The following is a 25,311-nucleotide window of genomic DNA, read 5'->3' on the forward strand; positions in this document are numbered from 1 at the left end:
GACTCTTCCACACGTGAGAAAATGAGAGTTGTCTATATGTTAAATCTGTATAGACTTCGCAAGTGACCTTTTGTCTTTCATCGAAAGCACTTGACCTGCAGCAGTGTGGCCTCACCAGTGAAGGAGCAAAGGCTTTACTAAAGGCCCTTGAAAGCAACAGAACTCTGGTTGTTTTGGATATAAGACAAAAATCCACTTGTTGGTATGTGGTCACTTTTTTTTTTTTAATTGATTAACACATAGCAAAACAAAAAGAGTTTGTTCACGTATTGACAGTTTTTAAAACTTAATGTGTTTCACTTTCCTCATCGTATACAGTTGGCCCTTGAACAGCTTGGGAGTTAGAGGTGCCGCCCCCCACGCAGTTGAAAATCTGGGTATAAGTTTATAGTCAGTGGTTCCACATCTGTGGATTCAACCAAACTTGGCTCATGTAGGACGATAGTACATATTTATTGAAAAATATCCGTGTGTCAATGGACCTGCGAGGTTCAAACCCATGTTGTTCAAGTGTCAACTGTACTTTTCTAATGTTGCACTTCCCTTATGTTTTTAGCAGATAATGTACTAATTAAAGTGAGTTATACCTTTACATTGTTCTTATCTCTACTCTGAATAGAGGTGAACCTAGATACTAAGCCTGCTTCCACCAAGAGCATTATTTCCTTATTGTGCAACCTCTGAATTCTTGCAAGGAGTACTTTATTCATTTGTCAGTTTAACAAGTAATTTTTTTAATACCTACTGTGTGCCAGATACGGGTCAGACACTAGGGATAAAGCAGTGAACCAGACAGACAAAAGTCTTGCCCTCGTGGAGCTTACATTCTAGTGAAGGGGTTCAGATAGAAATGAGTAAACAGTTAAGTAATATAATTTTAGACAGTAGGAAGTGCAAAAATATCTTAATGTAAGGAGAGTGAGGGGGAGCAGGTAGGACTCCATTGGATAGGTTTGTTAGGGGACACCTTCACTGGAGAAGTGGCATTTGAACGGAGACCTGAATGAAGAGAGGAGCAAGCCATGGAAGATCTGGGGTAAGCACATTTCAGGACAAGGAGGCAATGAGTATGCAGGCATGTAGGTGGGTGGAGTATTTAAGGAAAAGCAAGGAGGCCAACATGGTCAGAGTACTGAGTGAAGAAGAGTGTGGTATGACATGAGGTCAAGGAGCTAGCCAGGGGTCTGATCTTGTAAAGTCTTGAAGGCCAGAGTAAAGGTGTGGATTATTCCAAATGAGTAGAGGGTTTTGAACTGGAAAAAGGCACGATCCAAATAGTATCTCAATAAGATGACCTGGTATAGAGAATATACTTGTGGGGATAAAGAAGAGAAACAGAGAGACCAGTTAGGAGACTATCACAGTGGTCCAAATAAGAGATGTTTATGGCTTAGCTTAGGTTGGAAGTTTGGAGCAAGTGAAAAGTGATTGAATTCAGGTTGTGTTTTGCGGGTGTAGCTAACAGGGCTTGCCGATAGATTAGATGTGGGGTATGAAGGAAATAGTAACAAGGAGACAAGTCGTTGATGATTATGTGTGCAACTGGGTGGTATCACTTAGAAAAAGGGGGCTGATAGGAGGAGCAGCTTTTGAGGGGATATCAGGACTTTGGTTTGATATCTTAGATGCGCTTTAGGTATCTAAGTGTCTGGACAGTGCTCAGACTGTACTTTCTATCCAAAGGTATCCAAAGCCACTTTAGATGCAAAATGTTTAAAGTTGACCTTTGCTGCTGCCAAAATAGTAGCCACTGGGGGCAGTCTGTAAAATGGCATCCTAGGTTTTTGTTTTTTTTTTGAAGAAATAATCTCTTTAATAGTTAGAAAATACAAGTGAGGAAAACAACTGGAATGTGCGAATTTGTGACCAGCCCACCGGGTGAGTAGGTTCCCACCGGGAGTGTGTACAACAGCCAGCACCCCTGCCCCTCTTCACCTCTAGACCCCATCCACACGGTGACCCCAGCCCTGGGCAGGGGAGGACCTTGGCACCTAGTGGAGAGCTTCTTGAGTCCTGACCCCTTGCCTGGAAGCAGCTAGACGTTCTGCTCACAGGTGTTGTTTGCAGAAGCCCCGGTTTCCCAGGGCCCCGAGATCCTAAATAACACTTAGTAGCTAGCTGCAATCCTGGGGCTGCTGAGCTGCCCTAGGCCAAGGCACGGCCTCCCTCCCGGCCCAGGGCCTCAGCTGGTCCCCAAGCTGAGCGGGTGGCAGTTACCTGTCCCTCTCTCCGTGCACCTCTTGGGCTGGGACCACACGCCAATCCACGTGACTGTGCCAGCAACTGGTAGAGGCCCCTCAGAACAGTCAGACTGCCCTGCAGGCTGGGGCATGCGCTGGGCTGGGGGGGGAGGTGGGACCTGGGACAAGCTTAGATCTAAGTGGGGTTCTGGGGGTGTGCCCAGAGAGTCTTCGAGGGTTCATACCCATTGCCCAGAGGGCAAGGCAGGAGTGAGCTGGTGGGGGGAAGCTTTCTGTGCAGAACCTCAAGTTGGGGGTCAGGGGTCAGTCCACGACCAAGGTCAAGGACCTACCACCATGAGACTGGGGACAGAAGTACTTAGACCAGACTTCTGACCACTGCCCTAGGAGTGACCTTGGCCCACTGTCCTGCAGGGCTTTAGCCCCAGCCTCTGACCCCCAAGGGGCCCAAAATGTGCTCAGCGGGGGTGGAAGTGGGGGTGGGCATCTTGCTCTTCACATCAACCCCGTCCTCCTGGTGACGCTATGCTCCGGACCACTGTCCTGGTGCCACCCCCATTTTCCTGCCAGGACCCTGTAGGGGTGAGGGAGCCAGGAGGTCTCTAGTCTTGGAGGACCATTGCAGCCTGTCCTGACCGCAGGCCTCAGGTTAGGGTGGGGCGACTGAGGGGGACTTCTGTGGGTCCTTTCCGGTTTGTGGCTGATTTTATTTCTGCGCACTTGTTTTAAAACCTCACCTCTGTCCGCAGGAGGGTGACCTCGAGCAAACCGGGAGCCACGGGGGAGTCGGGGGTGGGTGGGTGGTGGCAGTCACTAACGGCCAGTGCGCCCAGATCACGCCGGGCCTGAAAGCAGACCCCGCAGCGTCTCCGCAGCTCGCAGTTACCGGGATACGCGCAGGAGGCGCCGCGACGCGCGGTTCGCCCAAGGGCGCTCCCACGTCCCCGCTTTCCGGCCTCCGGAGCGTCGGTGCAGCCGAGGCCGCGCACCCGCTCCCGCCGGCGGCCCCACTTGGCCCAGCATCCCGGAGGCTGTCCCGTGCGAGCGCGGCCGCCGCGGTGAGGGGGCGCCCCAGGACCGGGGGCTCCACACCTCGAGAGGGTGTGGGTCGGCACCCCTGCCCTTCCCGCGTGCGACCCCGGCTCAGTGCCCGGCGCAGAGTCGCACGCCAGGAGTTTGCGGAGGCGGCGCACGGAGGGGGCGCGGAGCGGCCGACCCCGCCCCGGACCCCCGGGCCGCGGATGCCCCCCCCGGCCCCGCCCCTCCCAGGGCGCCCACCTGGCGGCGGGGCGGCGCGCCCCAGGGCGGCGAGTGCGCGCGCGCGGCCGGCGCGCTGTCCCTTTAAACGGCGCGCGGCACCTCCCCCGCGTGCCTCGCCCGCCGTGGTGCGGCCAGGTGCTGGGCGCCGCCGGAGAAAGTCCGTGTGAGCCGGAGCGCCGGGCCGCCGGAGCACTTCCTGCTGCAGGCCGGACCGGGCCGGCGCCCGCAGGTACCCCAACTTCGCGCCGCTCGCGGGTCCCACCGCCGGACTTCCCGCAAACTCCGCGGCGCGCCCGCCCTCGCCTGCCGCAGTGCCCAAGTTCGCGCCGCGCGCCGCCCGCGGAGCTGGCTGGGGGCGCCCGGGCCTGGGGAGGCGCTCGCCCGCGCCGGGCCGCGCCCCGCCCCGCCGAGCGGGGACCCGGGCTCCGGGCGTCTCCTCTCCTACCGGGTTTCTCGGGGCGCTCGGGACACTCGGTCTCCGCCGACCGGACGGACGGAGCCCAGCCCTCTCGCATCTTAGGTTTTTGAAGAAGAAATTAGAATACACAAAGGGGGAAATAAGTGTCTAATTACATAATGTAGATTTCATATTTAATTTTATGGGAAAAGCAATAATTAGTTGGCTTTTGGTTTTAAATGGAAATAGCCACTCACTGGGAAATAATTACTCTAATTTCAATTTATTTTACTTTAGATCATTCTGTGATGAAAGCAGTTATCCAAAAAGTTCTCCAGATGGAAGGAGTGCCAAGTCAGAGGTATATAGCATGTTCTAGTTCTCTCCGAAGAATTTCTCTTTAATGGCTTGTTTTTCTTTCTTTCTTAAAAGAAAATTATCAAGGTACTTTCTGCCATCTTTTTTTTTTTTAATATTTTTATTCTTTTTTTTTTTTTTAACATTCAGTTCTTTTGGGAATTATTTATTTATTTATTTTTGGCTGTGTTGGGTCTTCGCTTCTGTGCAAGGGCTTCCTCCAGCTGCGGCAAGTGGGGGCCACTCCTCATCGCGGTGCGCGGGCCTCTCACTATCGCGGCCTCTCTTGTTGCGGAGCACAGGCTCCAGACGCGCAGGCTCAGCAATTGTGGCTCATGGGCCTAGCTGCTCCGTGGTATGTGGGATCTTCCCAGACCAGGGCACGAACCCGTGTCCCCTGCATTGGCAGGCAGACTCTCAACCACTGTGCCACCAGGGAAGCCCCTTTCTGCCATCTTAAAACTAAGTTTTTAGTCCAATGAAATGGCTTTTCTGTTTTTGAAAATATTGTGTGATGCCTTAATTTAGGTTCCCAGAAATGCAGATTGAAAACCTTTGATTAACTTAAAGTATCTTAATTTCCAATGAAGATCAAACCCTCCTAAAATACCTGTAACTTAAATGGCATATTTATCATTTCTGTCTCAGTACCAGTGGATAACTTCTCCATTGGTGAAGGAAGCATCCACAACTGCTAGACAGAAAAAGAGAACTATAATTTTGGGAAGTGGTCGAAAAGGAAACGCTACTATTAGAATTGGTTAACTCTTTCTTGTTTTTAATGCTACTAGAACTTATACCCCTTATGTTTTCCGATGTGCTAAAATTAAAACAGCCAGTATTAACCACATGCATATTAGGAGGCCTATGTTAGGAGTCGCCAAGTGTGTCGGGTGCCGTGGACAGCTGAGGCACGTTTAGCCCAAAGGCAAGTTCCAGCGCATTGCAGAGAGCAGACGAAATACCCGGTGGTGAAAATTCACTGTTGCTAAGGGTTGAAACGAAGCAATAATTCCTCCTGTTTCTCAGGGTGTTCCGTTTGGCTGTTAATGAAATGTATTTCCAAGGAAGGCAGGCATGTGGCTGAAAAGGCCAGCGGTGCCTGGGGGGTCACAGCGAGACCCTCCCGTCTCGCCCCCCTCGGCCATCCTGTGCTCTGGAAGCAGAGCTCTCAGCTACAAGTGAAACATAGTAGCTTCCATGTCCGGATTCTAAGATTTTCCAAAGCCCTTTAAAGGCCCCCTTCTCTGAGTGGTGCTTGACCTGCTGGTGTTTGGGGCGGGAGGGTGGGCTGGGCGGAGGGTCTGAGCGCCATCCTGAGGGAAGGGCTTTGGAGGCCTGTGTGCGCCTGAGGCCAGGGGCCCAGTGCCGGTGTCCGAGGGGAGGCTAGCGCTGACTCCAGCCGTGCCGAGCCAGACGTCGCCCTCCTTCCCGACAAGCCAGCAAAGCCTGTCGCTCACCTTCCTGGCTGTGCTGCTTACACGTGCCCTCTGGGAAGGCCAGCCTGGCAGAGGTCTGTTCCTGCCCTTTGGGCTGCTGGTAACTGAGTACCTAGCCTGGGTGCTGGAGGGGAGGATCCATAGATGGTGGAGGCCCAGCGCCTGCCCAGGGTGCTGCCCCTCTGCTGAGGGACGCTTGCCCAGCTGGTTAGACCTGTTCGCACCCAACTGCCCACAGTCAGCGCCCAGGCTAGGAACAGCAGCCTCCCCATTTCCTCGGTGTCTTCTAGTTTTGTTCCTTTCTTCTTTTCGCTGCCTTCCTCCCCAAAGAGGCAAGATACTAATCTTCAAGAACCAAATCAGGCCATGATTTTCCAACTAAACTCATGACAGTTCTGCACCTCTGAATGACTGGGTACAAACATTTGCAAGGATGAGCTCTTGGGTGAGGCGCCAGCCCACTTTTCTAGCTTCATCTCTCTTGCTTGTGTGTGGGCACCCCCTGCTGCCCCAGATGCCTTGACTCCTCCATTTTCGTATATTCCTCCTCAGAATGCTGCCACCACCCCATCCTGGCCTTTGGGAATGTTAGCTGGCTGTTCCCCACAGCATCCTGTCACCCTGGTCCACTCTTTCTAACCTCTGTATGCCCTCCTATGAAATCTTGTCAGGTCCAATTGGAGGAAGACCACCTATAGGTCAATTAGCTTGGGAAGGAACCCAACTGTGTGACCTGCTTCCCCTTTCCCAGTGTCTTTAAAATAACGTTAAAAAAAAAAAAAAAGAAAAAATGTTGTTCTAGAGCTCCTCTACCATCTCTTACCACCATCAGAAAACCACCCCCCAAAAGGGGGACCTCATTCATATTGAAAATAACTTCTTAACGTGTAGGCATTACCTTAGGGCATTCTAGACACTGGGGGAGGGAAAAGCCATTGTATTTTTTTCTAACATTCATGTTAAACTTCTTTCCAAAGTTCTTTAAACTGTGGTATTCTTACAGGTAGACAATGTTGCAGAACAAGTGTTTGTTTCTTCCCTTTTTCTTCCCCCAGGCTCAAAGATTTGGAAAGAGATAGTTTAACAGAAAAGGTAAGGTAATCTCCACCTTAACAAAATGTATGATCAAATATGACCATTTGACAGACACTATGTAGTTCCTAAAAACAAATTTAAGTGGAATTGGCTCTCTTTTCCCTGAAGTTGAGGATAACCTGGATGATTTTGTCTAATGTGCTGGACTAATAGGCTATTATTGGTTAGCTTTTGGTAACTCATCGAGTTTCCCAGTCTGGGTTCCGTACCATCGAGTCTGGATTATAATTTGTCCTGGTCACACTGTTTTTCAAAATCAGGTTTGTTCTAGTATGCTATTATGTGTCTGTTTCACCTTTAATCTTTCCGTTTTTCACCACTCTGGAGATGGTGTGATATGATCTTAACGAAAACAACAGGAACATGTCTTGTGAATATTTAGTTTTCTTTTTGGCCGACTCAGCATTGCCTGCCATTCAGTCATTGTTATGTGACCAGGCAGTGTAACTATTTGTGTATTAGTCCATTGGTTCATAGCTTGGGAATGTGGAGACTTCTAAACCTATATCCTTCCCTTAGGAATGCGTGAAGGAGAAATGGAATCTCTTGCCTGAATTTCTGCAGACAGAAATAAAGAATCAGTTATGTGACTTGGAAACCAAATGACATAAAGAAGAATTATCAGAGGTTCAGTCGTCAGCATCCCGGCGGCTAGAAAACGTTTCCTCCCATGTAACTTGTCTGTGACCAGGGAGGCAGGATCATCCCACCTCTCCCTGTTACCTGATAGTTATAAAGGAAGCGCATGTGTTTCCTTATTCTCTCATGGCCACTTGTTGACGTTCACTGCTACTTAAATTATCCTTTCCTGCTGTAGGAGGGCTACCTGGCTAAAGTCAAATCCCTTTTAAATACAGATTTGTCCTTGGAGAACATGCTTTCAGTCGGGAAGTGAATGGATGTCTAGAAAACGGGAGCCAGCCAAGTGGTGAGGAGCGCAGAGTGGAAATAGCAGAGAAAAAGAAGTCCCCCAAACCTGTTTGCAAACTTTGCATGCCCAGGAGAAGCAAGTCTGATGGAGAAACAAAATGTAAGAGCACTTGACTCGTTTGACCTCGTTGGAGTCTGGTACCGCCTAAGGGGAGGACAGACTTGGTGCCATAGGGTCTGTCTGTTCCCCCCACACACAACCCCTCCACCGGCAGTACTTGTTTTTTGTGTATCTTTTTTTTATTTTTATTTTTTGGGGGGTGGGGGGTGGCGGGTGGCTGTGTTGCTCGGCTTGTACGACCTTAGTTCTCCAACCGGGGATCGAACCCAGGCCCTCGGCAGTGAGAGTGCTGAGTCTTAACCACTGGACCGCCGTGGAATTCCCTCTTGTGTATTCTTCTAACTAGCTTAGATATATACTTTAAATTTTTGTCTTCGACCAAGTTATAGAGCATTAGATCCCCAAATGTGGTTGAATTGATGAGGTATAAGAAAACAGGAGCTGCTGATATTTATGACTTGTAAGTGACATGCCTGTTGAAGCTAAACATTTATTCTTAGACTCCTTCCCCCCTTGTAGTCAGAGTAACTCTTCTGGAATTTTTAAAAATAAGAGCCTGGGACTTGAGCTCAGGTCAGGTGCTTGGCCACTTCATCGTGTGACGAAATAAGCAGAGGCTCTGTTTCCTTGTCCGTCTCAGGGTTGGGCCCTTCATACAAGAGCTTGTGTTAAACTGGCCTAGCAAACTGGCAGGTGCTCGTTTGATGACTTTATGAAGACGGTGGTTGCTTAGAATAAGAAGAGAAGGATACTTAATCCTCAGAACCTGGTCTGTGCACCAGCTTGCTAATGCTGAAGAACTGTACCTTGTCTGTGAACTCTTTATTCATAGTGGCTTTTTTGTTTCTTTTCTGTAAGCACCTGAAGTCTCATGGAGCCCCAGGATTACAAGGCAAACTACCAGGCAGACCACCATCACATCTCATTTCACAAGGGGGTCAGTATATAATGAATGGACAGCCCCCATTTTAGGGGCCAACTGTTTTTGGTAAAACACATATAGAATTAGTAGGATGTAACTTAGTAATTCTGACTTCCACATTGCTTAGGTTTCCCTTTTGATATTCTGTTTTTAGACATTCATGAACAGCATTTCTGAAGACCTCATCCATGTTTACTCTTAGCATAGGAAACTTCAAATGTACATACACAAAATACCAAGGATAGTAAAATGAACCCCTGTGTACCTATCAGCCAGTATCAACAGTTAACAGCTCCTGGCTGTTGTTTCATCTATACCGCCATATGCTCCAAGTGAAAATTATTCCAAATGGATTACAACTCCATACACACCCATGTCCCCCCAGTTGGATTACTTTGAAACAAATCGGACATGTCATCTTATCCACAAATACGATATTTCTAGATGACAAGGTCTCTTTCTCTGACAAGTTTTTTATTCATATTTTGCTATAATTGCTAACATCTAGCAAACAGTCTTTTGAAGAAGACAAAACATGCCTTACAAAGTGTAACAGTTCCTTACGAACAAATATATAGCAGTGTTCATACCTCCCCTTGTGTAACAGGGTTTGGTTGATTTGTTCCTTAAGCCTTTCAAGTGATAGATTCCTTATTTCCTTGCCGTTTATTTAAAGAAAATAGGTCTTTTGTCTAATAGCTTCTAGGTCTGGCTGACTGCATCGTTTCGGTGGTGAATGTGTTCCCTTGTGTCCAGTTTTCTGTCAACTGGTAGTTAGGTCTAGAGTCCTGATCAGATTCCAGCTTTATTTTGTGCGACTTCATTGACGGTATGGGGCTGTCCATCAGAGGCATGTAATGTCTCTTCAGTGATTCTAGCAGCCGTTGATCAAAGTCTAGATTCATTATTTCTTAGGGTTTGCAAAACGGTGGTATTCTAAACCTGTCATCCAAAGAAACATTAAGCTCGAAGCTTGTTTTAATGTCCTGGCCAAAAGGGCTTCTCCTTGGAGGGAAGAGGGTGTCCATGCCCTGAATCTTTCCAAACAGAGGGTATTCTTGGTAGGGAGGAATATAAGTTGTTTTGTGCCCACTGCAAGTGTAGGGTCTGGCTGAGCTACCAGTTGGCCTTACTGTGTGTGACAGCCCTGCCAAACAGAAACCTGAGGAAGACCCTGAAAAAGCAAAATCAGGTGATTCTGTCGATGAAGAAGAAAAAGAGCAGGTAGGGCTCGCGTTTCAGTTTCTTAACTCTGCCTTATTTTGGTACACTTGCTGGTAATTGTGAATTTACACTTGGTCTGTCTCTGGACCGTAAGTGACTGAGAGGGTGTTAGAACATATCCCTGGACCCAGGGCAGTACGAAGTGTATTCTGGTTAGAGCCGAGGACTCAGCAGGCCCGTAACTTTGGTGTGTTCTCTCCTGTCTATCTTCCTACCTCTCCAGCTGTCAAGATTTGACAGTCAAACCAGCAGATGTGATGCGTTTAAAGCATTTCCTTCTGATGTCAGATAAGCTCCTTTCCCACATCTAATCTGTCTATAAAAGCAGAGTTGTCGTGTTATTATGTGTATTGTAATAATGCTGCTTAGACTTTTTAGGTTAGAAAACTGGTGGCTTGCCAAAGGCCTCCAATATAGAAAATGTCAGTCTCTAGCACTGTCCCGTGTGACTTGAGGGGCAAACCTAGATACTACCAGATGGTCATACGCTATCTATTTCATTCCTGCCACAGGATTAGCTGTGGAAGTCGGGAAGTCTGTAGGTTTACAGGTGGGTAGTAAATGCCCTGTTACCTGCTAAAGATGAGTATCCGTGGTTTGCTCTAAGGCAGGGTTTCTCAAGCAAGGCATTGACTTTTGGGGCCAGATAAACCTTTGCTGTGGGTGTGAGTCCTGTGCATCGTAGAGTGTTTAGCAAGGTCCTGACCTCTACTCACTAGATGCCCGTAACATTCCCTCTCTCTCCTCCCAGTTGTGACAACCAAAGTCACCTTCAGGCTTTCCCAGATGTCCCCTGGGGGGCACAATTGCACTGAGCGAGAAGCACTGGACTCAAGGCTAGCAATATCACTGAGGTAGACTTGACGTCCTGTTGTAAAAGACATACTGATTCTCCTGTTTTTATTTTGGAAATTAGATGCCACTGTTCATGATCCTTATTCAGATGTCTGTAATGAAGTTGAGTCAGACTACCCACTCACAGGTGGGACACTGAGACAGAGGGAAACAGCTTGTCCAAGTCCCATGGCCACACCCCTTGCCTCCGAAGAAACCGTGTCACAAGGGAAAGCAAGCTGGCTCTTGTAATACTGACAAGTGTTTTTTTTTTAAACAAATGTGCCAATTTTAGAGTTGTTCTTTGCCCTCTAACCTTTTGGAGGGCTTCCATAGCCTTCAAGCTTCTGAAGAAACGAACTGGGGCACTCTTTCCCAAGCAGGAAGCAGTTTCGCTGGCAATGTGTGACAGGCCTTGGGGACTTGGAGGGTGAGCACTTGTCGCAACAGGGTTTATCCCGATATGCTAGAGTAAGGCTCAGTGCACCACACCGGTGTCATCAGGTAGTGTTTGTTGGTCAAATAAGTAGTACTACAGAGAGTATCTTACTTTAGTCAATTTAAAGTTTTGAGATCTCACTATGTTTTTTAAAACAGGTGTTAAATACAGGCATTTGGTAAAACAGTACAAACGGCTGTTTGGTACATAGCAGCCAAAGAAAAACAATGTGGCTATTCCATGCTGAGCTATGCTGTGAGCGTTATCAAATAGATACTGAATTCTGAGGCCTTTGTTCAGGAACAAAAAAGAATATAAAATATCTGATTGCCACAACTAAGGAGCCGGCCTGTGGCAACTAAGACCCAGCACAATTAACTAAGTAGCTAACTGACTATTTTTTAAAATCTCATTAATAGGTTTTTAATATGATTTTTAAAAATTTATTTATGTACTTTATTTATTTTATTTATTTTTGGCTGCGTTGGCTCTTCCTTGCTTCGTGCGTGCTTTCTCCAGTTGCGGAGAGCGGGGGCTACTCTTGGTTGCGGTACGTGGGCTTCTCATTGCGGTGGCTTCTCTTGTTGCGGAGCACGGGCTCTAGGCACGCGGGCATCCGTAGTTGTGGCTCGCAGGCTGTAGAGTGCAGGCTCAGTAGTTGTGGCGCACGGGCTTCGTTACTCCGCAGCGTGTGAGAACTTCCCAGACCAGGGCTTGAACCCTTGTCCCCTGCATTGGGAGGCGGATTCTTAACCACTGCGCCACCAGGGAAGCCCGAGCTCTAACCTTTTAAAAAATGTGTTCCTTCCACCTTCATGGAGCCGGCGTATGGGATGGGGAGGAATGAGAACCCGATTGGCAGGGGTCCGGTCGCAACCCCGGAAGGGGACGGGGGAGGATCTAAGAGGTGGCACCGGGCCACAGTCGACCCCCAGTGACAGCTAACAGCTGCACTGCTGCCCCTTCCTGCCCCAGGACCTGAGCTCAGGTCCCGGGGCGGCTGGAGAAACGCACTGTTTTTGGTGAGCTGCTCTTACTTACTGTGTGGAGCTGCTCCGGCTGCCCCGGCGCCCACACCCCTGCAGGGCCCTGTGCCCGTCCTCCCTGCCCCCTGCCCAGGGCTCGGGGAACAGCGGTCTCTGTGGGGCAACCTGCTTCCAAGTCCTTCAGTGACCATGGAGGAGTGGGAACGGGCTGGGCTGCCGGAGAGCCTGGGCATGCAACACCTGAGCTCAGCCCTGGGGGCTCACGTGAGGGCAGGGGCTGGGGGGTGCGGGCGGTGAGCGGAGGGGCCTCCAGCCGGCGTCAGTCTGGGCCCTGGACCCGGAGAAAGGCCTCACCCTCTCAGTCCTGACCTGCCGCTCGGGAACCCTGTGGCCCACCAGCCCGAGGCCTGTGGCGCCCGCCACAGACTGCCCGGCGCACGGCTGGGGTGCCAACGCCACACCTGGATTTTGCGCGGGGACCATCGGGGGGCTCGGTGCACGGGAAGACGAGCAGCCCCCAGGCCTCGACACGCCCCTTCCATGTCCATTGAGAAGTGCCGGATGGAAGGCTGGCTGTGCTCCTTTTCGAGCCCCAGGGAATTCGCAGGAACAGCCCTCCCGGCCACGGGGTGCCTGCCCACCGGCTCTGGGCCTGCGACCAGCCCAGAACACAGAAGGCACAGAAGTGGGTGCAGGGAGCGAGCTGAGCCGGGTCTGCAGAAGGGCAGACACCACAGCCTGGTCCACAGCCGACTGGCCCAGGGCGGGTGAGAACGGGCGGGCAGGCTGAGGGGAGGACAGAACGTGGCACAGCCTTCCCGCCTGGGCCCCGGGGAGAAGGTCGGGGCGCTGCCCGCGCCCTCGCTCCGCTGCCTGGCGTCCTTTGTGGGGGCGAAGGGCCGGAGGCAGGGCTCCCAAGGAGCTCAAAGGCCAGGGAAGGACACACGGGACGGTCCAGACCCATCCTAGCGCTCCAGTGGGGCAGCACCCTCTCTGAATTCCTACTGCCGCCAAACCGCATCCCTAAGGCCTTTGGGCAGAATTGCTAGGACCCAGGAAGGCGGCCCCTTGCTGTGGTCCAGACTTCACCAGCTGCCAATGAGCGGAGGGAGCCAGCCGGCCGGCCATGAGCAGGAGGACAGGGCACGGGCACAGGGACAGCCACAGCCGGGCTTCCCGCAGCTGTGCCCACCGCCAGAAGCAGCTGCAGCCAATCACAGCCCCCGCCATGCCAAACAGTGCCGGGCAGGCGAGAGGCCGGCAGGAACCTGACACCCCCTCACTGGAGAGCCGGGCCGGCCAGGGTTGGGGGGAGCCATCCCCGTGTGAACTCACCCCACAGCTCAGCCATCTCCCAGTGACCCAGACGCTACACCAGCAGAGAGCAGCCTGCAACGGCCGCAGGGCTGATCCCCGACCAAGGTCAGAACTCCCCCCAGTGTGATGGCCCCCATGCCGCTCCTGTGGTGGAAGGCACCGCAGGCAGAGACCAGGAGTGGAGTCTTTTTATTAATGGCTGCGTTTTCAAAGAACCGTTTTGGAAGCAGGAAAGCTCCCCAGGAAGGGATTGCATTAGTGCAACAAGGGGGAGCCTTGACACCAGGCTCTCCAGACACGTCCAGGTGGAGACTTTTGGCCGAGGCCGGCCGCCAGGGACTCAGGGGCTGGGAGGACACACGGCCCCTCCCCCGCCCCGGCGGGGCGCTAAGGCACCGGGCCCGCCTGGGTGGGCAGAACTTGCAGCCCTCAAGCTGCAGCCCTTTGCTCAGGAGGAAGGCATCCTGCGTGGGGTCGCAAGCCAGGAAGAGCTTCACCATGCCCTTGGCATCCTTGGAGCCACCTGGCCTCAGAATGCAGCTTCTGTAGTCCATGGCAACCTGGCAAGAGGGGGCGGGGTTGCAGGAGGGTGGAGCTCCGCCTTCACTGAGGGTGTGGGGCTGCAGGAGGGTGGAGTTCCGCCTTCACTGAGGGTGTGGGTGTGGCCACCTCTGCTGTGACTGAACAAAGGGCAAGGGAGCACGAGGTCCAGGGCAGGGCCCTCAGAGCCTGGCAGGCCCAGGCGGGCGGCACAAGCATCTAGGCCCAGGCCAAGGACCACCGTGTTGGTCTGCGTGGCAGGACGGCCTCTCACCTTGCCACTCAGGACGCCCTCCTGCTTGAAGCGTGTGTGGAACGTGTCCGCAGAGTACACCTCGCTACACAGGTAGCCATAGGACTGGGCGTTGTATCTTCCTGCCAGGCGGCCGAAGGTCGCAGGCAGGTGGGTCCCTGGGACACACGCGGAGAGGCTCCTGCCCGGCCCCCTGGCCGCTCCGTGCCCCTTCCCCAGAGCGCAGAGCTTGGGTCCTCAAAGCAGCCCTGTCTGAGTCCCCTGCCACTAGAGGGAGTATTGGCCCAACACTTGTAGAAAACGGGGACCTTGTGGGCAACTCAGTGGAGGGACACAAATCAATCTTTGCCGACTTTCTGCTGAAGCTCACGAGGGTTCACCCCTAAGTCTCTTACAAGGACAGCTGCCCGAGGCTCCGAGGGATGAGTCAGGGCTCGCGCTCCAGCACGGGGAGAGCGCGGGTTAAAGCGCTCACGAGGGAGTGAACTGCGTCTCTGCACCGACACGCACCTGCAAACCTCGTCGACGCGTTCCGTCCGGCCTATGAAGCCCTCTCCTGCCTCTTGCAGGCTCTGCAGAAAGCACGTGCAGATACGCCCACCCCACCCTCGGACTCCGCGGGCCACAGCTGGAGGGACCAGCCCAGGAACCCAGGCAGGAAGAGGCCAGAGGTCAGCGGGCCTTGGCCAGAGCCCATCAGCCGGTCCCCCTTCACACACCACCAGAGGATCCTCTTGACCTGGGCAGTAGCCGCCAACCGACCGCTAAGGTGGGCCCAGCGCGCGCTTGGCTACCTGGCGTGGCTGGGACCCCGAGGATCTCCTGGCAGAGGCGGGCATTGTCCTGGGCCGGGTCCGAGGGCGTCTGCGTGTGCAGGGCCTGGTCCACCTCGGCCAGGACCATCTGGCGCAGGTTGAAGAGGCCTGGGGGGCGGGAGGAAGGAGACGGGGGGCTGGCACTGTGTCCAGGCCGCGCTTTCCAGCCGGGCGGTCCGGGAGCCCCTTTTCTTTCCCTCGGCCCGGCCGCACCGGGGTTGGCCAGCCGGGACTTGATAAGCTTGTCCAGCAGCCCCTGGGGGACGACGCTGCCCGTGCCCCGCCGAGACTGGCAGCAGCGCCAGGGCCTCACAGGACGCGGCGCTCCCGGCCCCAGAGCCTCCCCTCTGGTTCTCATCACCGGCTGTCACCAGAGTTGCAGGCAACGTGCCTTTCTTTTCGTTTGTCTTCTTTCCGGCCCTCAGCCACGCAAAGGTGTGAAGCCCTGACACTCGCTGCCACGTGGATGCACCCTGAGAACACGATGCTCAGCGAGAGAAGTCAGACACAGAAGGACACACAGGGTGTGACCCCACTGAGGGGAAACGTCCAGAACAGGTAGATCCACAGAGTCAGAGTGGGTTCCTGGTTGTCAGGGGCAGGGGAGGGGAGGGAATGATAAGTAAGGGCGTGAGGGACATTTTCGGGGTGAGGGAAATGTTCCAGAACAGGGCAGTAGTGACGGCTGCACAGCTCAGTAAAGTGTCCCCACGCACTCCGGTGCAGCCTGTGAGAGCATCGCTCTCAGGACGAAGGGCTGACCGCAGGAAAACTGAACGAGCACTGGGTCCTGGGCCCAGACGCTCAGCTGGGGACCCCCCACCCCCCCCCGCACGCGGAAGTCACTGGGACTTGCTGAGCCTCCACAGAGACTTGGCAGCAGCCTCAGGGCCTCACAGGGCGCGGTGCTCCCGGCCCCAGAGCCTACCCTCTGGTTCTCATCACCGCCTGTCACCAGACTTGCAGGCAACGTTCCTTTCTTCTATTTTGTCTTTTTTAAAGGCATCTCTTGAATACATGTATTTAACATGCAGGGACCCAGTCCTAACTCCTTGATCTGGGACTTCCAGCCTCCAGAGTCTCGAGGACGTCCACTTACGTTGTTTACGCGCCCAGTGCGTGGAGTTTGATGATGGAAACTGACACCGAGGGCGTCGCCACATGCGGGGTGACATCAGCGGAAGAATCCGGTGGCGAGGGCCTGCCTGAGGACCACGGGAGAGCCCGGGCCCTCCCCGCCCCCTGCCTGCAGCCCCTCGCCTGCACCCTCCTGGGAGCGGAGCTGGTGCATCGCTTGCCAGAACTCATGGAAGTAGGTCTCCAGCTCATCATGCTGCAACAGGGAGGGCGGGTTGGGCGTAGGCTTGGTGAAGTTGGCCACCATGGCCGCGATGGCGATCTGGCGCCTCCCATCCTGCTGCAGGCAGCCCAGCTGCAGGCCAAAGCAGGCCATGTGCCCGGACTTCCCTTCCCTGGGGAGGGATGCGGGTGAGGCCCCGCTTCCACAGAGGAGCCCTGGCCCACGGCCGACAGGTTCCCCCACGCATGCACCGAGGGTAGAGGTCCAGGTGGAACTTGCCACCTGGATGGCATCCTGGATGGATGACCTTGCCCGAGGCCGCGTCCCGGACCGTGTAGTGCCTCACATCTTCATCTTCGTGACACATGTTGGCGCCTTCCTCCAGGTCGAATGTCAGCCCCAGCAGCTCCTGGGAGATGCCCAGCTGCCCGCGCGTGACCACCTGCATGGGGAAGGACTCATTGAGCAGGTGCTGGTCCACGTGGTAGCGCGTCTCCTCCCCCTGGTTCATGTAGTAGCGCAGGTCCTAGACGTTGATGGGCCCGTCAAAGTGCAGGCCCCGCCTCTGGCACTCAGCCTTCTTTAGCTCCAGGATCACGGCCGCTCCTGCTTCCCGAGGGGCTTCAGCTTCTGGGCCAGCTCATCTGCGGGCGGAGGGGAGAGGCTCGGCTATGTCCCTGTGGCAGCCCCCCAGCCGCCCCCCACCCCACGCCCCTCGAGGCAGAATGAAGGGTTGGGGAAGGCGACCCCCAAGGGCTGACACAGTGGGGTCTCAGGCAGCACCACGTCCAGTCAAGGTCCGCCTGACGCCCGTCCCCACTGGGACTCGGAGAGGCGGGGTTACCTACGAAAGTGGCCACCAGCTGGCTGGTCTTGGGCATGTTCATCTCCAGCACGGAGTCGGCTCGCGTGCTGAACCCCAGCAGGCGGGACTTCTGAGCCTGCAGCCTCACCAGCTCCCCGAGGATCGCGCAGTTCTGGAACCCAGAGACGGCCAGCGCTGGGGACCGTGGGCCACGCCCTCCCCACAGGCCCCGGGCCAGGTCTCTGTGGGCGGGCAGGGCTCTCAGGCCACTGGCCTCCTCCTGGCCCGGATTTCTAGACACTTTGGTGCTGTCCTAACACGTGGTCTTTATGAACACAGGTCCTTTTGGAACCAGAAACGGCGTGAACCGTGATGAGCTCTAAGGCCAAGGGCAGGAAGAAATGCGACCAGCCTCTCCAGGAGCCACCCAGGGGCCTCCCCGGGCTCAACAATACAAACTCGGCTGCCGTGCAGACAGCAGCTCATCCCCACGGCGCCCGAACACCCAGCCCCTGGACGGCGAGAGGCCTGTTGCTGCAGGTGGCCCGTGGCTGGCTGGTGAGGCCCGGCCCCAGGCGTACGTCACCTTCTCTGGGGCCACCTCTCCAGTTCTGCGGTGGGGTTCTCCTGGGAGCCCCCAGTCACCACAGGACCAACGTGGCCTGTCTGCAGCCCAAGAAGGTGGGGACACAGGACTGTCCCCCGTGCCCCCCGCATCACCCACGAGGCCGAGCAAGCACCAGTGGTGTCTGCGGGGAAGATGAAGGGCTCGTGCACAGCCCCCATCTACTGAAGATGCTAAACGGGAGAAGCATAGGCTGCAGCGGTATGGACCAAACGCAAGTGTCCTTGCAGGAACCGATGTCTGAATGTCAAGGCTGTACCCAGGCCACAGTGAGAAGGCCCAGACCCCACGCAAGGCACAGAGAGGGGATGGGGGGAACATCTGCGAATCTGAGCTCATCGGGCATCACCCCAGAGGGAGAGGGAGAGAGCCAGAAGGAGATACGGAGGGAGAGGGAGAGAGAGGGAGGGAGAGACTTCTCTCCCTTCCCTGGGGGTTCTCTAGTGCAGCCAAGGCTGAAAACCACTGCATTTCGGGAGATGGGTCCTCGTGGAAAAGTTAAATAGTAGCTCACGACATTATCGAGACATATTAAAAAGGCCCCAAATCTGGGGGAGTCAGGGAGGGGAGCTGGCGGCTGCCTCGTAAACGAGGAGAGATAGGGCGTCAGAGGAGGTGCCTGTGCAGCCCGCCGCTGCCGCCCAGGGCCCCGTAGACTTCATCTCCTGGCTGTGGTCCCGGGCTGGAAGGCAGCGGGGAGGTCAGGCCGTCCAAGCATCAGCGTTGACTTCAGGGCTGATCTAAAAGGCGCCTGGTGTTTGTTGAAGCAGAAAAAAGAGAAAGCAGTGGGCAGAGGATGGGAGGGGGAGGGAGCCCCCATCAGCCCTTCTCCCTGTCTCCCTCTCTGTGTCCCTCTCTCCCTCCCTCCCTCCCTCTACCTCCCTGCCTCTCACTCTCCCTCCATCTCTTCTTCTGCCTCTCTCCCTCCCTCTCTCCCTGTCCCTCTTGCCCTGTCCTGTCCCTCTCTCCCTCCCTCCATCCCTGTCTCTCTTCCCCCGTCCCTCTCTCCCTCTCCCTCTATCCGTCCCTCCTCCCTCTCCCCGTTTCCTCTCCCTCTCTGCCTCCCTCTTTCCCAGTCCCTGTTTCCCTGCTCCGCTCTCCCTCTCCCTCTTTCCCTCTCCCTCTCTCCCTGTCCCCCTTTCCCTGTCCCTGTTTCCCTGTTCCACTCTTCCTCTACCTCTTTCGCTCTCCCTCTCTCCCTCCCTCTCTCCCTCCCTCTCCCTCGCTCCCTCTCCTCCCTCTCCCTCCATCTCTCCATCTCCCTCACTCCCTCCCAGAGACAGAGAGACGGAGGAAGAGGCAGAGACAAGGGAGAGGGAGAGAGAGAGAGGTCTCTTCCTCCCTTTCCCTCTCTCCTCCTTCTCTCCCTCTCTCCCCCCTCCCTCTCCCCCTCTCCCTTGTCTCTCCCTCCGTCTCTCCCTCTCTGGGAGGGAGTGAGTGAGAGGGAGGGAGTGAGTGAGAGGGAGAGACGGAGGGAGAGGGAGAGCCAGAGGGAGGGAGAGGGAGAGAGGAAGGGAAAGGGCGAGGGAGGGAGAGGGAAGGAGGGCGAGACATCTCTCCCTCTCCCTCTCTCACCCCTCCCTCTCCCTCTCCCTCTCTCCATCTCCCTCGTCTCTGCCTCTCCCTCCCTCTCTCCCCTCTCCCTCTCTCCATCTCCCTCGTCTCTGCCTCTCCCTCCATCTCTCCCTCTCTGGGAGGGAGTGAGGGAGAGGGAGAGACGGAGGGAGAAGAGAGGGAGGGAGCGAAGGAGAGGGGGAGTCGGAGAAGGAGGTAGGGAGAGGGAGAAGGAGAGAGGGTGCCTGCTTCCCCCTCTGTCTCCCTCCCTCCCTCTCCGTGTCCCTCTCTCCCCCCCCTCCCTCTCCCTCTGTCTCTCCCTCTCTGGGAGGGAGAGAGGGAGAGTGAGAAGGAGGGAAAGTGATGGAGGGAGGGAGAGGGAGAGAGGAGGGAGAGAGGGAGAGAAGGAGGAGAGAGAGGGAGGGAGGAAAAGACCTCTCTCTCTCTCTCTCTCTCCCTCTCTCCCCCCTCCTTCTCCCTCTCCCTCTCTCCCTCTCCCTTGTCTCTGCCTCTCCCTCCGTCTCTCCCTCTCTGAGAGGGAGTGAGGGAGATGGAGAGACGGAGGAAGAGGGAAAGGGAGGAGAGGGAGGGAGAGACATCTCTCCCTCCCTCCCTCTCTCCCTCTCCCTCCCTCCCTCTTCTCCCTCTTCTCCCTCTCCCTCCAAGAGGGAGAGGGAGAGAGGGAGAAGAGGGAGGGAGGGAGAGATGTCTTTCCCTCCCTCCCTCTATCCCTCTATCCCTCTCTCCCTCTCCCCCCCTTTCTCTCCCTCTCCCCCTCCCTCTCCAGAGAGGGAAGGAGGTGGAGGGAGAGGGAGAGGTAGGGAGAGGGAAAGAGGTAGAGGCACAGCGGAACAGGGAAACAAGGACAGGGAAACAGGCACAGGGAGAGATGGAGGGAGAGAGGGGGAGGGAGAGAGGGGGAGGGAGAGAGGGAGAGGAAGAGGGAAGAGGGAGAGAGGGAGAGGGAGAGAGGGAGAGGAAAGAGAGGGAGGGAGAGGGAGAGAGGGAGGGAGAGAGGAAGAGACGGATGGAGAGAGAGAGAGAGGGAGAGGGAAAGAGGTAGAGGGAGAGCGGGACAGGGAAAGAGGGACAGGGAGAGAGGGAGGCAGAGAGGGAGGAGAGGAAGCAGGGAGAAAACAGAGAAAGAACACACCATCTACATTTCTGTCAAATGACACCGGGGATCCTTACATAACCGGGAGAAAATTACAGAGCGAGGCTCTTTCTCAGCTGGAACTGGAACTGCAGACGGGGCCAAACACCACCAGGCTGGCCACACATGTCCAGCCGCTGCCCCAGTCCCGTGAGTCCGGTCAACAGGGCTCTGAGTGTCTGCTCCAGGGAGCTGGGGTTCACCCTCTCACCGGGGAGGCGGGGCCAAGCCAGTAGGGCCCCGGGCTGGACACAAAGGGGGAAAAGCATCCCCACAGGACAGCTTGTGCGAGCAGATGCAGCTGCCAGATTCTAGAGGCCTGGGATCACCCTATGGCCTGTGAAACCCAGGAGCCACGAGGGTCTTGCATCGTGATGCCTGTCCGTTGGACTGTCAAGTTTATGTAGGGAATCTTGGAAACAGTGGTAACAAGGCTGATTTGGAACGAGCTTTAGGCTATTATGGACCACTCTGAAGTGTGTGGGTTGCTAAAAACCCTCCCGGCTTCGCTCCTGTTGAACGTGAAGATCCCCGAGATGCAGCCGATGCTGTCCGAGAACTAGATGGGAGAACACTATGTGGCTGCCGAGTAAGAGTGGACCTGTCGAATGGGGAAAAGAGAAGTCGAAATCGTGACCGCCTCCTTCTTGGGGTCGTCGCCCTCGAGATGATTACCGGAGGAGGAGTCCTTCACCTCGCCACACATGTCCGAGACGGAGAAGCTTCTCCCTCAGCCAGAGCAGGTCCCTTTCTAGATATAGGAGAAGAGAGAGATCCCTGTCCCAGGAGAGAAATCACAAGCCGTCCCGATCTTTCTCTAGGTCTCCTAGCCGATCTAGGTCAAATGAAAGGAAATAGAGGACCACTTTGCAAGAAGAGTGGTGTACAGGAAGTAACTTCATTTGACAGGAGTATGTACAGAAAATTCAAGTTCTGTTTGAGACTTCCGAAGCTTGGTGCACTTTTTAAATGTTTTAGCTGTTCACATTTGTTTGTCTCTTGGGACAGTGACACATAAAGGTGTCATTCTCTATGGTTTGAAATGGGTCCTGTGAGGCATGTAATATGAAGAATTGTTACCTTCCAATGTTCCCTTAAGCAAAATTGAATTTGCTTTGAATTTTTGGTCTTGCCTAGACGGATAATAAAACTCTGACTCCTGCCCAGCTAAAGTGTGATGTTTACTATTATGGAAACAACACTGGCAAACATTGAAAAGGCTTTCTGTAGCTGGGATATGGCATGCAGCTGTAGTTAAGCAAGCAGTCTTTAAAAGGTGCTGTGAACACAAGGCAGCAGGTAAAACTTAAAGCTGCACCCTTACCCTAGATTAGAGGTTTAAAAATTCCACTAGTCTTCACACCGGACAAGAGGTTGTCCAGTGACTTTAGAATCGAAGAAGTTTCAAGAAAGTTAGTTTACCTTTGATTTAGGGCATAAGTCCCCTGTGTGATTGCTGTACATGAATACAAAGCTCTTTGTAATATTACTTGGGAATTTGAGAGTATTCAAGACACCAATGTCCTGCCAGATTAAGAGTATATTGTAGAGCTGAACTTTGAGTTACTGTGCAGTTTTTTTTTTTCATGCTGTCATTTGTAATATGTTTTGTGACAATCCTTGGGATGAAAGTTTTGGTTCCAAAAGAAAAAAAAAAAGAATCCTCCTGCCAATGCAGGGGACGCGGGTTCAAGCCCTGGTCCAGGAAGATCCCACGTGCCGCAGATCAACTAAGCCCGTGGGCCACAACTACTGAGCCTGCGCTCTAGATCCTGGGAGCCACAACTACTGAGCCCCCGTGCCACAACTACAGAACCCGGCACGTGTAGAGCCCGTGCTCCGAAACGAAAGAAGGCACCGTAATGAGAGGCATGTGCCCGCAACGAAGAGGGGCCCCTGCTCGCCACAACTAGAGAAAGCCCGCGTGCAGCAACGAAGACCCAACGCAGCCAAAAATTAATTAATTAATTAATTTTTAAAAGAAGACTGCCATTGGGATGGCTGGGGGATAGCTCCACGCTCTGCTTCCCGAGGGGGGCCTGCACCCGGGGACTCAGGAGGCGCCCTCGCTCCTGGCGATGCGTCCAGAAGCCCCAGCGCAGGAAAAGCACACATGGCATCCACTCAGGGAGGCCGGGCCCGGGGAGCACACGGGGTCTCCCTGGTACTATTCTTGCCACTTCCCTACAGGTGTGAAGTTTTCAAACTAAAGCATTCGGGGGCTTCCCTGGTGGCGCAGTGTTTGAGAATCTGCCTGCCAATGCAGGGCACACGGGTTCGAGCCCTGGTCTGGGAAGATCCCACATGCCGTGAAGCGGCTGGGCCCCTGAGCCACAATTACTGAGCTTGCGCGTCTGGAGCCTGTGCTCTGCAGCAAGAGAGGCCCGCGCACCGCGATGAAGAGTGGCCCCCGCTTGCCACAACTAGAGAAAGCCCTCGCACAGAAACGAAGACCCAACACAGCCATAAATAAATAAATAAATAAATAATGTTAGCTGTTTAAAAAAAAAAATTTAGACTTCAAAATAAAGCATTCGGGGAAGAGGGCAGAAGCTGAAAAAGCCGCCCAGGCCCCAGCCCTTCAAGACCCCACGCCGGGTCAGGTGCAGGAGAACCCTGTGAGATTAAAGAAACATCACAGAGAGCAGGGGCGGGGCGGGGTCTCGAGGGACAACCTCCTTCGGGGCAGAATCTCGGTAGACAGACCGCCACCTTCCCCTAGGAAGGATCCAGAACCTTGGGACCCAAACACTCTGAGCGCCTCAGGAGAAGAAGGCCTTCCCGGGGGCAGGGCACACAGACGCCTCTCGACCACCCCGCGGGGCCCACACGCACCCAGCTCCTCGCGTGTGAATGGCAGGAAGGTCACGTCCCCGTTCAGGTTCTTGTTGAAGTCGATGCACAGGAGACTCAGCTTATTTTTTTTTATTTTTTAAAACTTAAAAAATTAATTAATTAATTTATTTATTTGTGACTGCATTGGGTCTTCGTTGCTGCACACGGGCTTTCTCCAGTTGCGGCGAGCAGGTTTCTCATTGTAGTGGCTTCTCTTGTTGCGGAGCATGGGCTCTAGGCGCACGGGCTTCAGCAGTTGTGGCAAACAGGCTCAGTAATTGTGGCTCACGGGCTCTAGAGCGCTGGGTCAATAGTTGCGGCGCACGGGCTTAGCTGCTCCGTGGCATGTGGGATCTTCCCGGACCAGGGCTCAAACCCATGTCTCCAGCATGGGCAGGAGGATTCTTAACCGCTGCGCAAACAGGGAAGTCCTCAGCTTCTTCTTGATGCTCTTGATTTTCTGAAGGAAGAAGACGGCTGTAAAATCGGGGGGCGGGAGCACGGAGGGGGGTTCAAGGAGAAGAGGCGGATGAGGCGGACGAGAGGAGGGAGATGGGAAAGAAAGGGCCTCGGGTCCTAACTGTTAGGACCCTCCTCAGGAGTTACCCCAAGGTGATAGCCTAAGCTTCAGCCGTTTCAACGGAGCTAAGTTTCTGTCCCTTCAGGGTCTATCCGGTTCGCAGAAACAGGTAGAAACGGACCAGCCTGGGGGAGGGAGCGACGTGGGGCGCGGAGGAAGGTGCCGGTTCCCCGGGGCCCCTGCCGGGCCAGCAGCAGGCGGGGTGCCTCGAGGACCTGCCCAGGCTGCGCCCCCTGCCCAGCCCAGGACTCAGCGCGCCCGGCCCCGCTCCCGGGCTGAGCAGACGTGCCTGTCCGAGGACAGGAGGGGCGCTGGGGGAGCGTGCCCGCTGGCTCTGCCAGGCGCAGGGGCTCGTCGGGCACGCCTGGCTCAGAAGCAGCCTGAGGGACACCGGGCCTCTGCGGGCAGCAGGCGCCGTGCCGGGCACTGGCCTCCCTGCAGCCTCACGGCCCCACCGGCCACGACTGGGCAGGAGCACAGGGCGCCCTGGGAGGGTGGGGCGGCACTCAGGACCCCGCCCCGCGCCAGCAGGCCGCCTCTCCTGGGCGCCCCCCTCCACGGGCGTCCCCGTGGTCCCTCGGGCCAGTGGTTCTCAAGTGTCAAGGCGGTCTGTGCAGCCCCACTGTCCACACCCTCACCTCCCCCAGCCTCGAAGCTCCATGTGCCCGCCGCTCCGGTGGACTCCGGGGCCCACGTGCCCGGGCCCCACCCTGGATGCCGGAGTCCCACAGTCCTCTGAGTCCCGCTTTCCTCCACCGCAAGGCACAGCACCGGCCGAAGCGGGACAGCGTTTGTGTTGAGGAATAAGAACTGTCGCTGAGCCCTGGGTCGGGCCTGGTACCCGCGTTCACCGTGTCTGTCACTTTCTGACGCAAACCAGCCAGCGCAGGGCTGCACCCCAGCCCCTTCTGTACGGGGCTCCCACACTCGGGGCCACCGTCCCCCTGCCCTCATCACCCCGGAGAGGCCCGGAGCCCCGGGCTCATTCTAGCCAATCCTGAGCCTGCTCCTTCCCGGGGACCCACACCTCAGGCTCCAGTCCCCAGCCACCCCTCCCCTCATTCCTGCCGAACCCTCGTGCTCCTAGGAGGCCCTAGGTGACAAGGCGTGCCCCTGCCCAGCACCATGAGTGACAAGCTCTTTCCGCACCTGCTGGCCTCACTGTTCTCTGTCCTCCACACAAACCGACTCGGTCAGCCCTCACGACCACCTGTGAGGGGGTCCTCGGGTCACGCACGTTGCAGATGGTGAACAGGGACAATGGGGTCCAGTGACCGGCCTCCGGGGACACAGCCAGTTGGTGGCAGAGCTGGGTCTGATCCCGGCCATCAAGATGCGTGTAGCCACGGCGCCCCACGCCACGCACCGAGGTGACGCGCTCGACCATGG

At 55.2% G+C, this 25,311-nt stretch overlaps 2 protein-coding genes, 1 long non-coding RNA gene and 1 pseudogene across 7 annotated transcripts; 3 read left to right on the top strand and 1 right to left on the bottom strand.

Annotated features, from left to right (window-relative positions):
• LOC309606111 (uncharacterized protein) lies at positions 1-18,408 on the top strand. Of its 4 annotated transcripts, XM_082342742.1 has the most exons (8): positions 4,036-4,219; positions 6,710-6,746; positions 7,269-7,779; positions 14,825-14,926; positions 15,496-15,628; positions 16,187-16,382; positions 16,756-16,839; positions 17,515-18,408. In XM_082342742.1, exons 3-8 carry the CDS (start codon positions 7,743-7,745, stop codon positions 17,539-17,541), a joined length of 579 nt encoding a protein of 192 aa, XP_082198868.1. In that variant the 5' UTR covers positions 4,036-4,219; positions 6,710-6,746; positions 7,269-7,742; the 3' UTR covers positions 17,542-18,408. The 4 variants fall into 4 exon arrangements, 1 of the variants encoding a protein (XP_082198868.1); XR_014231659.1 differs by lacking the exons at positions 14,825-14,926; positions 15,496-15,628; positions 16,187-16,382; positions 16,756-16,839; positions 17,515-18,408 and adding an exon at positions 1-202 and having other exon boundaries at positions 4,156-4,219; positions 7,269-9,262; XR_014231660.1 differs by lacking the exons at positions 14,825-14,926; positions 15,496-15,628; positions 16,187-16,382; positions 16,756-16,839; positions 17,515-18,408 and having other exon boundaries at positions 7,269-7,376; positions 7,607-9,262.
• On the bottom strand, positions 13,635-14,809 carry LOC309606114. Its single transcript, XR_014231665.1, has 2 exons — positions 14,277-14,809; positions 13,635-14,022 (listed from the first exon to the last, which is right to left on the bottom strand). It is a non-coding gene; the product is annotated as an uncharacterized lncRNA (long non-coding RNA).
• On the top strand, positions 18,004-21,670 carry LOC309606637 (uncharacterized protein; the record flags this gene model as incomplete). Its single annotated transcript, XM_082343933.1, has 3 exons — positions 18,004-18,018; positions 18,403-19,130; positions 20,188-21,670. 3 exons carry the CDS (start codon positions 18,004-18,006, stop codon positions 20,741-20,743), a joined length of 1,299 nt encoding a protein of 432 aa, XP_082200059.1. The 3' UTR covers positions 20,744-21,670.
• Positions 20,803-21,670, top strand: LOC309606638 (serine/arginine-rich splicing factor 3 pseudogene; annotated as a pseudogene). Its single transcript has 2 exons — positions 20,803-20,824; positions 20,858-21,670. The product of its transcript is annotated as a serine/arginine-rich splicing factor 3 pseudogene (transcript).
• Positions 21,671-25,311: the final 3,641 nt, after the last annotated feature.

The sequence above is a fragment of the Balaenoptera borealis genome, assembly GCF_965194805.1.
Source record: "Balaenoptera borealis genome assembly, chromosome: 11".
NCBI classification, from domain to species: Eukaryota; Metazoa; Chordata; class Mammalia; order Artiodactyla; family Balaenopteridae; genus Balaenoptera; species Balaenoptera borealis.

Bases quoted from the DNA above. Each gene is read 5' to 3' on its own strand.
- LOC309606111 (XM_082342742.1), top strand. From the start codon at position 7,743: ATGCCCAGGAGAAGCAAGTCTGATGGAGAAACAAAAT. The intron at 7,780-14,824 runs GTAAGAGCACTT...TGCCTCTTGCAG, and splicing joins GTCTGATGGAGAAACAAAAT to GCTCTGCAGAAAGCACGTGC. The intron at 16,840-17,514 runs GTGCTGGTCCAC...TTATGAACACAG, and splicing joins GGGAAGGACTCATTGAGCAG to GTCCTTTTGGAACCAGAAAC.